This window comes from Cyrtonyx montezumae, unplaced genomic scaffold, assembly GCF_038088225.1.
Source record: "Cyrtonyx montezumae isolate F1298 unplaced genomic scaffold, pur_monq_1.0 scaffold_2, whole genome shotgun sequence".
Lineage (NCBI taxonomy): Eukaryota > Metazoa > Chordata > Aves > Galliformes > Odontophoridae > Cyrtonyx > Cyrtonyx montezumae.
In genome coordinates, this window is record NW_027071936.1 from 39,342,798 (window position 1) to 39,356,747 (window position 13,950).

General features: G+C 38.6%; 1 protein-coding gene across 2 annotated transcripts in view; it reads right to left on the reverse strand.

Moving 5' to 3' along the window:
- MANBA (mannosidase beta) overlaps positions 1-13,950 on the reverse strand; it is a 47,293-nt gene that overhangs the window by 16,310 nt on the left and 17,033 nt on the right. For both annotated transcript variants that reach the window (XM_065736928.1, XM_065736927.1), the window contains exons 7-10: positions 11,056-11,166; positions 5,571-5,722; positions 3,825-3,942; positions 926-1,012 (exon numbers count right to left, since the gene is read on the reverse strand). In XM_065736928.1, the coding sequence (XP_065593000.1) occupies positions 926-1,012; positions 3,825-3,942; positions 5,571-5,722; positions 11,056-11,166 (468 nt within the window). The remainder of the gene's footprint in view (positions 1-925; positions 1,013-3,824; positions 3,943-5,570; positions 5,723-11,055; positions 11,167-13,950) is intronic.

A 13,950-nucleotide genomic window follows, 5' to 3' on the forward strand; every position in this document is an offset into this window, starting at 1 on the left:
ATCAGGCCCAAACTTTTGCACACCTAATATCCTTGTACACATCCACCATACACCCACATGTAGCATTATCCCCATTGATTCAGCCGCATGTGAAGGGTAAGTTTTGTGCTGACAAGTTGCTATCACTAGACCTCACTCTGAACATCATCAACAGCAGTTTGGACACAAGGAAGGCCTATACCTCTGCCTCATTGACTATTACAAGCAAGCTAAAGAGGATTTAGCATGTTTACATATTGTGTCTGCTACTTAAATGTACACTAGCAATTTCAAATAATCATTTCTGGGAAGATGCATAAGTCCTTCTGAAAGTAATGAAGTAATGCCTTCTATTTACTTTCACTGAAAATGCAACAGATACAAAAAGCACATGAATGCTATTTAACAGAGCAAATTCTCAGCTACAAAACACTTTTTCAACAGAATCAATACCAGTTGCTATACATTGTTGCTAGTGATGAACAAAGCTTGCATGCCGTGCTTGTAAAAAGCTGCATGACTATCTGAAAAGCAACTTGCCTTTCACATCAGTGTTGTGACTGCTCAAACACACCATCCACCACCTCACTGAGGTCTTATCCACGACTTGGCCTCCATAAACTTTCAGTAAGTGTCAATGAATGTCCCCAGGTGCAATTTTTTTTTTTACATGGAAGAATTCAATTACATACTTTTACTTTATACATACTTCCATGTCAGGTGCCACATTATCAGACTGCCCCTCTGCTGCCATTTGTCACTTGGCAACAAAATGTAACAGAATATTGGCAGGAAGGTTCAATCTCTACTGCCATACCACCAACATCCTTTTCTGATGTCATAGCCCAACATAATTATATGGAGGTATTACTTTCAGAGCAGCCCTCATAAATTATTTTCTCTGTCAAAAGTAGGTTATGAGAAATAGACCACATGGACAAAATACCTGATGAGAAACTTCTGCTCTTACTGATTCCAAGTAATCCCGGTCTGTTGGATACAGTGCACATGCAAACATAAAATCCTGCCAAATCTATGAGAAATAGGAAAGAAATTACAAAATAATCTGTTAGTAAATCATTTTCCATATTTGAAAAACAGATGCTTATTGGGATGCACTTTGCCAAGACAGAAGTTATTTATCTCAAAGAGAACTAAACTGAAACACTGTATCTGTTGTTCTTGGAGAGCATCACCAAAACAATCACATTCTCCATGGCATTCACTGTCATACTCAAATTGGTTTTCTTAAATATAAAGAGTTACAAAATATTCACCCTTAGAAAGTAGATCCTGACAGCCTTCACTGATAGTACAGTATTTCTCAATAAGATGGATTTCAATAGGTTTCAATGGAATAATTAGAATCCATGCACTGCTCAACTACAAATTTGAGAGTCTCTAGCTGCACATAGCAATTTTAAATTCAGTGCTTTGCATGTATAACACCAAATCCCCATTACTTATTAAAAGAAGAAAGTAATTCTTCTAATGTAGTATCAAATATGTTTAACAGGTCTTCAAGTATACTGAATATATACTAACAAAATGCTGCCTCATCAAGTGCACAGACTGATCTTACAAAACGGGAAATCATGCTCAGTGAGGCAGAAACAAACTAGATCCTTTAAGACCATGGTCATCTTTCCCTTTAAAGATCAAGCAGCTATCGCTAGAGAACAACAAACTCCTTCATTTGTAACTTCAAGGAGAAGAATTACAAAAAAATGGAAAGGAAGAAGCCCAGTGAGATGGGTAGGATTTCTTATTCTATCAGTCCTGTATTTTTTTTTTAAGTGCCATAAATAAGACTCCTGATAATCTACCTCAAATGAAAAGCTTGAAGGAGCGCCTTAACATAGTGAGCCATTTCCAGCAGACTACACTTTTCTGAACACCATTCTACATAAATAATGGGAAGAGCCAGCCCAACTTCTCATTAAATTATTTTCCTTGCAATGACATATTTTTCCATTATTCTTTTGCCCTATTTCCCACAAAAAATATATGCGTAATCGATCTATTAATAATTGTTCCAGTCTTACACTCCAAAAAAAAGCAAGGCTATTGCTGAAGAACTACTAAGAATCTTCCAGTGATCGTGGAGTCAAAATTCCCTGTACCAAATTCAACTCTTTCTCTTGTCGTTTCCTTCAGTGAGCTATTGCTGTTTCTCTTTAAACAGTTTGACTCGAATGCTTTCAAGTCCCTGCAAGACCAACAATTCTTTCATAAATCCAAAGCCCTCCACCATCATCCCACTCCAGAAAAAGAGTTTTAATTTCTGTACCTATTTTCTGTTCTCACTGCTAAATAAGATTTATATCTTGCACTGAGCACTACCCAGGCACAGATCTATATGGCCTACTTAGATTCTTAGAGACAAAAGTGAAAGAACTGCAAGTGTTCAGAAGCCTTGAAAACCAGGGCACTCATTCAGATGACTAAAATAGATATATATTTTTTTTTTTGCCAAGCACGTTAAGCATAAGGCAGCACGGTATCGAATTTGTTCCTTTGCTTTTTTATGCTGTAAAGACCAAACACACTTCCTGGGATTTTAATACCTGATGCAACTGAGCCTTCACTCATCTAGTTCCTTTTTTGCCAAAGCCTGCTAACATGTGCCTCCAAACTCACGTAATCAAAGGTACTCATCTAAGATCATCAATGTTTACAGCAGGTGTTCCCTTACAGCTATATTTATACTCAATTACAGTTTGTTCAAAAGGGTCCTTTGGATAAAGTCTACCATGCATGCAGGCCAAATGAAACTTAAAAAAGAAAACTGAGTAAAAGGAAAAAAAAATTGCTATCATTGTAAAAGAAGAAACCATTTTTTTAAGAAATAACATTCATTTCCCCAGCAGGAAAAAATATGACTACTTTCTTCGATGTTGTGGTTACATAGAAGTAAGCACAGAAGTCAAATAAATTAGGTCTTAAGTCCACACAAAGGTCAGATTCCAAGGTCTCCGCTCTCAAACCTGAAGCATATACTGAATAACTCTGGTTTTTTCAGAAGAGCTATTCTCACATGAGTTAGTCCATAATCACAGCTACAGGGGCCCACAGTATGGCTGTGGCACAAAAACGACTGAGTTTGTGAATAACCCCCTCCCACGCAGTATTTGTTTTGTGACTACTTCACCAATTGTTACAAGCCTGTTAACGACTGCTCCAGGACTATAACCCACAGAAGTTCCTATATTGTGCACATCAACATAGTATAAACATACACTTTAAGTAACACTACTTCCTCAGATGTTCATTTTTTCCTCTCATCCTTTCCCAAGAGAATAGAAAATGTAAAACTGGAAAAGGTCGGAGAGTCTGAGTTTGAATAGAAGACAGAGAGTTCAAGGCACAAGCCTCCAGCTCAGATTCTGTGGAATGTAAAGCAGAAAAATAGAGACAGCAGGGAGAAAAGGAAGATCAAAGTGAGACTCCAAGCTGGGAAGGATGGCAGAGAAAAAAAATGAATGCCATAGAGTTGTAGTCTTAATTGTAAGAGAAAATACAAGCTAATATAAACTCTCCAAAATGTTACTTCCAGTTTCAACAGATAGCCTCAGTAATGAGCAACAACTGAAGTTAAAAAGATTTAAAAAAACAAATTCTAGATATAAACCCTCATATATATATGCATATGCATATAAGTTATATATATCCATATATACATATAGAAAGTTGATTCAACTTCTCAGGTTGGTACCTGAGGTTGTATCCTTTGAAAAGATGTCCAGAACTTATGTATTAAATTCTCTTATTTGACTCATTTACAGTAGACTTTTACCTACAAGTTTTTGTTTCTAAATACCTAGTCTGCATTATTACTTTTTTACCATTATTCCCAGTTCATCGCAAATATTGTAGAAATCATCTCGCTCATATACTCCTCCTCCCCAAACCCGAAGTACATTCATGTTAGCATCTGCTGCAGACTTCAAGAGTAGCCATAATCTGTCAAATACAATAAGAAGATTTAAACAACTTCTACAAAGGTTATCAGTTTCTAAGGTTATATAAAAAAATCTCAAACGTTAATCTCTAGAAAGCCACCTAGTTATTCAGACAGAAGCCAGTCTATTTTGATACCTTCTAAACCTGCATGTCTGGAGAGAGATCTCAAAAAGCAATTTTTTTGTGTAAATAGTTATTTGGTCCTGTTAACATAAAAAGATGAAGTGGCATCTGTACCAGGGGTGCTCAGAGGGTAATGTCTTCTAATTTATTATGTTGACCCACAACGTCAGAGGCAGATGTCAATGGTATGTCATTGGAGGTTGAACCTTCCCACCAATATTTAATTTTGTTGCCGTGCAACAGATGGCAGAAGAAGCACACGCAGCCTGGAGCCTGACATGGAAGTGCATATGAAGCCAAGGTGTATCACCGATTTCTTCCCATGCAGAAAAAATTGCATCCACTGACATTCGTCAGTGTTTGCTGAACATTTATGGTGACCAAGCAGCAGATGTGAGCACAGTGAGCTGGTGTGTGGTGTGTTTCAGTAGTGGCAGCAGAGACAGTGGGTCACCTCCACTGGTGCAGATTTTTATGAGTACAGCATGCAGGCTCCTGTGCATCGCTGGTGAAAATGCATAATTGCTGGTAGTGATTATGATGAAAAAGAATGTTTGTAGCTCAGAATTTCTCTATCAAATAATGCTACTGTACTCTTCATATGTGTTATAGTTTTCATGGAAATAAATAGATGGCATTACTTTTGAAGTAACCTACTTTTATATAAGTATTGGCAGAACCACATTTGGAAATACTGTACGTTATTAACAAAGGCAGTCAAAGTGCAGTGTGGCCTCCATCCCACTTCCTGTGTGTCATATCAGTGAAATCCAATAAGCCCAGACCAAATAGGGAAGAGTAAGACAGCCGTGCATTTCTCTCCCCCTGCGTTAGGTGGTTTGGAACATGGCTGAAGTGTTCGCCCTCTCAATGTCAATGAATATGTTCCAGGCAATAGGAACAGGCAACATGAGGTTTACCCCTAAAAATGCCTGAAAGGTCAGTAGCCTGTGGTCAGCAAACAACCATTCTCCCATCGGCTATTGCATTTATAAGCATTGAAAATCATTCAGATCTTGCAATGTTAATTAAGTCTTAATTCTGAGGGTCTTAGCCCCCAGCAATGTGTGTCCTACTGTGGCAGAAATGCAGTCATGGCTTTAACCAGTGATTGAGCACCTGGTAGGAAGGCAGGGCCAACCCAGGGAAGCTCAGGTGTATGAAATACACCGAAGTGAGAGGAAGGGGTGGAGCCAGGATCCAACCCTTCACAGACCTCATTTAAGGGAAGGCAAGAGTATCTCCTTGGAGATCCCTGCATACCTGAGATCTCCTGAAGGTAAGCAGTTTCCTTCCTTTATTTCTGTGCCCATGGCTGTTGCATTTGAGAAAATTTTCACTTGCTTCAGCCTGGGACCTTGCTGCTCTGCTGTCATTGCTGCACTTTCTACCACATTACACCTACCTTGAAAGGAGTCAACCCCCACCTGTGCCAACCTTTGATGGAGAAACATGAGGAGGTATAGATACTCCTTTCTCCTAAGAAAATATCAGAAGTGGCTTACGTGTCATAGGTCACTCTATCCTGGAAAGAATCGGCTGGAATCCAGTTTGAGCCCTTCATGAAAATGGGTTGGCCATTGATTTTGAAGTAGAAACTCAGACCTGGAGACCCAGGAATAGGCTCTTGAACAAGTTCTACTGTCCGAAAATAGGCCTGTGAAGACACAAAACTTAGGTTTAAAGCAAACTGGAAAAAAAAAAATCCAAACCTATAACGCAACTGAATAATAACTTCGAATTTGTCAAGAAGTCAGAAGATATGGCTTCATTTCTTCCAGTACTTTTCAAACAAGTTAGTGTTTTTAAAAAATCTTTTTGGTAAGCCTATTCACTTTCAAAAGAAGTCAGGGTTGGGGGCTCAAGTATAGAAACATGCACGAAAGTGTATGTGTGAAATTGAATTTTGCATAAAGCAAATACACCTCTGTTAGAACACCATTTGGGAATCACTGAGAGGAATGCAGTAACTGCATTAGATCAGATACACTATTTAATCTGAAATTTTCTCCTTGTGGAAGGAAACTGCAGGAGCTCTGCTGGAGATCTTGCCCCTAAACATCTAGCTTCGGGTTCATCCAGTAAAAGCAAAAGCATATTCTGTTGTTACCCTGAAATGGTATTTCTTAAAAGATAGGTATTCAAATAAAAATTCTGGTTTGGAAGTGAAGGTCTGTCTGGACAGAACAGTACGCTCAGCAATCAGGTTTCACAGAGACCGGTTCAGCTAAACAACCACCAACTCCATCTCAAGTATTAACGCCCATTGCAGATAAAAGCACAGATCAAGCAGACATCCAACTATCTTCTACAGCTGCTCTTTCACTCTAGTACCTGATATCATGCATTGCAAACGCTGGGGAAAAAAAAGCAACCCAAAGCATTCCTCCTTACTGCAGGTGGATGAAAACCTCTCAGTAAATCATTCTGGGTATTTTATGGGACTTCATTTCAGCTAAAGTGAGATTGCTGTTCTGAGGAGGTATCTCCATTGTCACACCTCAAGGACATGAAAAAGTACTAGGTGGACTGCAGTTAACACCTTGCACTGAATCCTTATTTCATAAAGGTGTCTTCACCACTGACTACATTTGGGTCCTGAGCAGCTGAAAAGTGTTACAGAATACATTTCTTCCATGAAGACCTTCTACTACTTTTTCTCCTCACATCGTTCTTCCACTTTAACTTATCTGAATAGGAAAGAAAACTCTTTTTACTTCTGGTACCTGTTGCTCACTAGCACTGTGAGAAAGCTAGGAAACCAAACAAAAGTGAATGAAAGCAAACAGTAAATTTCAGCCAATGCACACTGAGCAACAGATTTGGAACAGGAGAGCAGGAAATTGTTTTTGTCTAGGCTACCCCTAAGCTAGCAACTGCTTCTCCCTCAAATGACTATTTACAAGCTGACCTTTTCAAAATGTGTAGCAGAGTACAAACTGTTCTCTCTCTGTTTTACACTATAGCTGGGACTGATCCAGCCTGTAAACCTGGCTAAATTTAACCTAATTAAGTACAGTCGATATACTTGTCTTTAAAATGAAATGTAATGATTTATTTCATACACCAAACAATTCTGTGTTTCAACTGGGACATAACTAATCCCACCATATGACTATGTTTATCAATTTTTAACTTATCAATAATCATGAAGAGAGACAAAAAAATTATTTCCAATGGCAGAAAAGACACACACACACAAAAAGTGCTCCTTAGTCAACTAATCAATGATTAGTTTAATCCTTGGACAGATGCAAAGCAAACTAGGTACCTGAGTGGAGATCACAGATCACTCACCTCAAACCCAGTCCTTCTGCATCATGGCAATGAACAAAACATGCAAAATAAGGGAAAAAAAAAAAGGAACATACCACAAGTCCAGTAGTGTTGTACAGAGATGCCCTAAGGGTAACAGTAGATTAAAGGCAAAATGATCTCAGCATCAGAACTGATCAGTGAAGGATAACCACCAAAGGAATTTCCAGTAGACAGAAAAAAAGCTTACAAAATTAGACCACTGAGAAGACACTTCTGCATCCCTGACCAATATTTCTGTGCTCACAGAAATGCTTAACAGAGCATCCAGCCTCTTTTCTACTTCAATCTTGCTGCACCTTGGGTAAGCTGGAAGTAGACCAGCACGATGAACTTATCTTTAGGACAAGAATCTTGCACCCATTCATAGAATTTTGCATATATATTCTTAGATGAAAAGTTGGGTTTAAAAAGAAAAAGTAATCATACAACTCTCACAGTTATAACTGCTGAAGGCTACAAAAAAAAAAAAAACAAAACCCCTCAACCTACATTAACTGAAGAGTTCTAACCTTCCTCTAGTAAACTAAATTACTTTGAAAAAAAAAACTCATTAGTCTCCAGTACAGCTCTTTGTTTGTGGCACAAAATGGAGTGAGATTTATAGACGTGTATTTGGGAGGTCCTTTAATGGTTGTCATCAGGCAGGCTGGGACTGTCTCAGAGTGCAGTTGTAGCATCTATATTACCAACAGAAGTAATATGATACTGCTCTGCTCATCCTCAAGTGGATCTCATGCAACTGGACAAATCAGAGGCAATTTATGAGGCTGAAACACTCAGCCAGGACTACCCACACAGCATGAGCACAGGGAAAAAGCTCCTCAGCCCCGTCTCATGTTTCCAGAATCCCAGGGTTTGATGCCTTTGTGTTCCCAAGTCATTGCTCCCCAGGGACCCACCTGGTAACACAACACCTTTTCCTGTTCCTACTGCCAAGCAGAGTAAAGGAAAGGCAGAGGGGGACTGCTAGGATCTGGCATATTTGATCACGTATACTTATGGCTCTGGCCATGGCAACTTTGCAATGTGCATGACATGACATATCTCGCTCTCCAAGGACTGATGTTTCTCCCAGACTTGGAGCATGGAGAAGAGGCTTTCTAGTCACCAAAAAACAAACACTCATCTGGTTCTCTCAACAATTAAGAAATAGTTATGTGTATTTTTGAGTCATATAGAAAGGCTTTGTAATCAATGGCTGTGGGAATTGTTCAGCATTCTTTGATTTAGCACTAGGAAAAATAACAGGGACAAAGATGTCCAGAGCTGAAATAAGATCACAGAACACGCTAGTGATCTAACTAACTAGCATACAGCATGAAATGTGCGTGAAAACTAAATCAAATGGAGAGGCTTTTGCAAGTCATGTTAAAAGGCCTGGGGAAGAAGTGGGTGTAGAGGCAAAGAAGGAACAATGGTTGGAGGTAAGATCCAAGTACTAAAATAGCATCATGAAATAATGAAATACAGTGTTGAAGAAATAAGCATATAGAAAGATGAGAAAACTAATTCAAAAATCAAATAAATGCCCTAAAAGACAGTGAAAGAAATACTAAGTCGCTTTTCTACTTGCCATGCCTACATCAGGGAATTTATCAATAGCAAACAGAACTCAAATTCCCTTGAGAAAGCCCACTTCATTGTAAGGTAATTTCTGACCATGACTTTGTTATATATTATCCTGAGAAACAAACTCTAACACAGAACATTCAAATAGAAAACCAAAACCTGAACAGAAACCCAGCTCATCTTGGATATTGGCTCTATTCTATTTTGTTTTTCTGCTGCTCTCAATGACAGCATGTAGGTACTTCCTCAAAGAGGTTCCCAGCAGAACAGGCTGGAGCCCCAAAAGTCTGTGCAAGCCCAAACTAGGAGGCTACCCAGAGGATTTCCCAAAGGATTAGCTAATGTTTTGGAGACTGCTCTAATATATGAAAAAACAGAGAGGAGTCCCTGCTAAAGACAGTTGGATCTGACATAGTATACATACTACATATTCTTACATATACAGTTATTGCCCTTTAGTTTTTGTCTGCCCAAAGGTATGCAGATACTATGAACTCATACAGAGACATAGCACTTGAAAAATGTTTCACATCTACTAGTTGCTTTAAAAAAAAACAAACAAACAAACAAAAAAACCTCACCAGAACACAGCACTGGGCTCACAGCAAAAACCTTGCAGGAATTTTCAGAAATGTTTGTCACTACAAGAGTTTCCTGAGCGACCTAAAGTTCTTAGTAAACCATACAAGCATTGCTATTCAGTTCTGCTGACATGAGGGCAAACTGTGCTAGAAAAAACAACTGTACATGAAGCCTTTATTCACGTGTACAGCTCAGGGGAGGGATGTGTCAAAATCCAACACAAAGACTCAGAGAACACGTGAAGGACAACTACACTTTGCACTATGAATCTATAAAGTCTTCATATGTGGTTAATTTATAACGCCAGCAACGTGGTGCATTTGCTCTTTTCTGCCTTTCCCTTGAAGGAGAGAAAAAATAAAAAAAGGCTTATAAATATCTTTTGTAGACCATGAAACACCTGTGACTGTATGCCATAGGGCTCTATGAAATATCCTGATGGAATTATGCAAATTGAATCAATTAACTTCCCTATGAGGAAACATGTAAAGGTTTTACACAGTAATAATGTGTTTGTTTTTAAGTACAGGCTTTTAGATATATTTCCTATTTATTTTCTCAAGCACAATACTCTGTATTTATTTAGTATGTTTTTTTCAATTGTTTCAAAATATATCACCAATAATATCAAAGAACTATTCCTAGGACTTCATAATCAAACTTACCACTAATGCTTTAAAGACTGGGACTCCAGAAACTTATGTTTTTTACTAAGTTTTCCCTACATGAGTAAACATCACAGTAAGTAGCAGTTTTAGATGCCTGGTGGATTAGATTTTAGTGAAGCAATGTACCTCAGAACCACCTAATGCATATATTTATGTGTCTGTTTCCACTTGCTGACAGCATAAGGGGCTCTATCTTACTTATACCTACTTTTTTATTTGTTTTTTTTTTCAATTGATAGTTTGAAATTATCTATTCTGTGCTTATTAGTAACAACAATCAGATAATTATAAAGCCACTGTGTTGCAGAAACCCTCAGGCAAATATCTTATGTCTGAATATTACTTCTGTGGTCATTTTTAAGATGTTACTTCTTCTAGAACCTGAAGCACTTCTACCACATTCTAACAAATGAATGTGATGCATGTTAGCTTTAAAAAAAAAAAATGAATTAGCAACAAAAATTTCTGTAATAAACAAACCTTCCTCAACATTTAGTTTATAGAAATGAAAATGAGCTTTTCAGTACTTGATACAGAAACATCACCATTATAGATCAAGTTTAAAAGTTTCTTTTTCTTTAAAAAAAAAAAAGGTAGAAAAGAAAGCATCTTTTCCTTTTTGATGTTTCCAACTGTGAGCCATCTTCCAGTCTGAATGAAAGTAAAGACATCTATAAAAGCTAAAGCTACCACAAAACAGGTAAGCATATACTGTGACATTAAAAAACTCCTATTTCTCATCAATGCTTTTACATGGATATTATAATCCAGCAAAACACTTTGGAGCTTTAGATACACAACATGCAGAGCAGATGTTATAACCGTGCAATGCCAGCTATAAAACACAGCTCACCTTTGAATTTTTCTCAATCTGGTACCCTCCTTCCATGATGAAAGTTGTTGTCACATTGTATCCAATTTGTTTTCCATGTCCATTTGGCCACCAAGCTTCTACTGTAGAGTTCTTGAACATACAAGAGAAAAAGCCAGAACGTTTCTATGAATAAGGACATAATGTACACCTGGATACTCAGCTGCCTTTGAGAGGCCTGATGAGTTTATGTATCTCAGCTGAGCCAAGGTAAGTGGGATCCCTCCACCTGGAACACTGAGTTGAAAAGTCTTCAAAGTGCGATCTTTTTCACTTGTGCCTCAGCTTCACTTCGATTCCACAGTTGGCCATCAGCATGTATATGCATGCATGTGCGTGTCTAGACAGAGACACAAGCTGATGGAACATTCCCCCAAAACATGAGTCTCACTGCTCACTACCCTCTATCATACCCCTCACCTAACTGACCCCTTTACCAATGATACACAAAATCAGATTTACAGAGGTGACATTTTTCAGTTATGACCTTGGTAGTACACAGGCAGACTGTTTCATATTAGAGGTTTCATCCTCTCTTTAAACTGCTTTCTGCTTTTTCTCTATGTTTCCTAATCATTTCAATAGTACTCCAAGATTTTCACAAACATAAAAAAACTACCTTTAATGTTTAATTTTCTCATTTTTCTAACCACAGAGAGTAATATTTATAGAAGTTTCCTACACTTCCATGCCTTTTCATTCCAGCAGCCTACTTCTGCTGCTCAGTCCTATTGCCAACATTTGCCAGCTGAATGAACAACACAAAAATTGTGGAAAGAAAGCAATAATGCATGCATTCAAACAATGGAGGGATTAGCACTGAATAGAGCCATGACAGGGGTGCCTCTATCTTTCCATATAAAGTGAGACTGGAGAGCAGCCCAACAATATGTTTTGCTGTAGCCATACTTGGACATAATAATTTATGTATTTACTAACATTTCAGCTTCCCCGATCTGGAGCTACCATAACTGCTTGTGCTGAAGTGCTAATCTCTGTATTGCATGGATACAGATGGCACACAAAATCATCGCGTGCCCCAACAGCAAGGGAGCATTTGCAGCCACCTAGAACAGCTGGAGTGTCTCATTGGCCACTAATGATGTCATCCCCATGCTCACCATTAGCTGATAAGCAAAATGCTGTCACGCAGCACTTTGTGTGGCAATTTCTGGAAGACTGCTATGCACCTCAGTATATATGCACCACTCAGGCATCTACTGACTTTGTGGTATAGTCTACAATAAACTCACAACTAGAAAAAAATTCTGGTGAGGTCTCACTATTTAACATGCACCTCTCAAGACTGTTGTACAGAGCAAGCACTCCTTTATGCTCACCAGTATGTTAGAACACATTGCAGGGCTTCTTGTAAAATCAGCTGCTGTGGGTTCATGCAGCAAAGCCCTCTGTGTACAAAGAATAATAACACATGGTCATCTCTGCTCTGAAGGAAGTGCTTCCTCTCAAGCTCACAGTTATACCCTACTAACAGATTTCCTCTGAAGTTGAGGGTGGGGTGATTAAATTAATCATTTTTGAAGCTTCACATTGCTGTGCCTGCTCAGTGTAATCCCTGGGAAGGCTAAGCAGAGACTAATGATTGCTTAAAATTAATTTGGGTACTTGTAATTACACAACTTGCACATCTGATGACAAAAGTAACAAAAATCATATGTTTGCATGCTTTTCTGCTTTCACATCAAAATAAAGCAAAGCACATAATCAGGCAAATTGCTGAATATGCATACTGAAGCACAAATGTCCTGTTCATCTTTAACACGCTTTTTCTCTACTGAAGCAACTGACAAGATAACTTAGGAACATGCACATAACGTATTCAAGCTGCTTCAAATGCAGTTACACAGCAAAAAACAAAAATTTTGGTAAGGGCCCAGTATAACATCCAAAGGTTATCACAGACATTAAGATGTTACTACCCGCCAGGGCTATCTGAAGCTCCAGCCTGCTTGCCCACAAACTTGGCTATGCCCTAAGGCAATGAAGCGTACAACATCTCCTGCTTGGTTCCAAGAGAGAGCACCATCAGAGGCAGCTGACCCTGTGCCTGTCAGGCTCCCACCCTGCCCACTGGCCTGGGCCTGCTACTGTCAACTTGACCAGGACCCCCTGCTTTCCAACTTCATGCTTCATTTTGCCCCACCAGGCTAACTGCATAATTCAAGACACCTAATTTTCAGCAGGAACAGGTAACACTGAATTTCTTCATCAGCATTCGAGCCTACGTATCTCTTTTTAATTACATCTATGTGACAAAACACAGTTTCTACAAACCACAAAAACTAAAGAAGTGAAAAAATGCTGATGATTTAAGCCTGCCACTAGATTGCTTCCCAACACTCTCTCAAGGTGAGCTCATTCTTTCGTCTTCTATCTCTGGGGTGTATGCCAAATAGCTGAGTACTCTCCTCATTAGAGCTTTCTCTAACCTAAAAAAAATCCTTCTAGGCCTTGCCTACACAAAGGACTAAATGCCAGCATGAGGAATTACTACACAAAATTTCCACCAACTCTACTGCCAGTCAAGTTCTTCACATGGTTCTTTTGCTTTTATTTACCTGAAAGGATATTTACTCTTTTCCTTTGCGTTATATTCCAGTCCCAATCAACAAGATAATCAATGGCATGAGAGACAAGATACCTACTACCAGAATAATGAAGTGAAATATGGTATGCAAAATTTATCTGCCTAAGTAGCTTTTCTTAACCATAGCCATGAAGAACTGATCTTTTTATTTTGTTCTGTAATACAGGAAAGGCTTCATCATTTTTTTGACATCATGCTACACAGATTAAAAAAAAATCAACTTTTAGAGAGGGAAAGAACTTTTTTCCAATCCTGAAAGGGCTACAGTA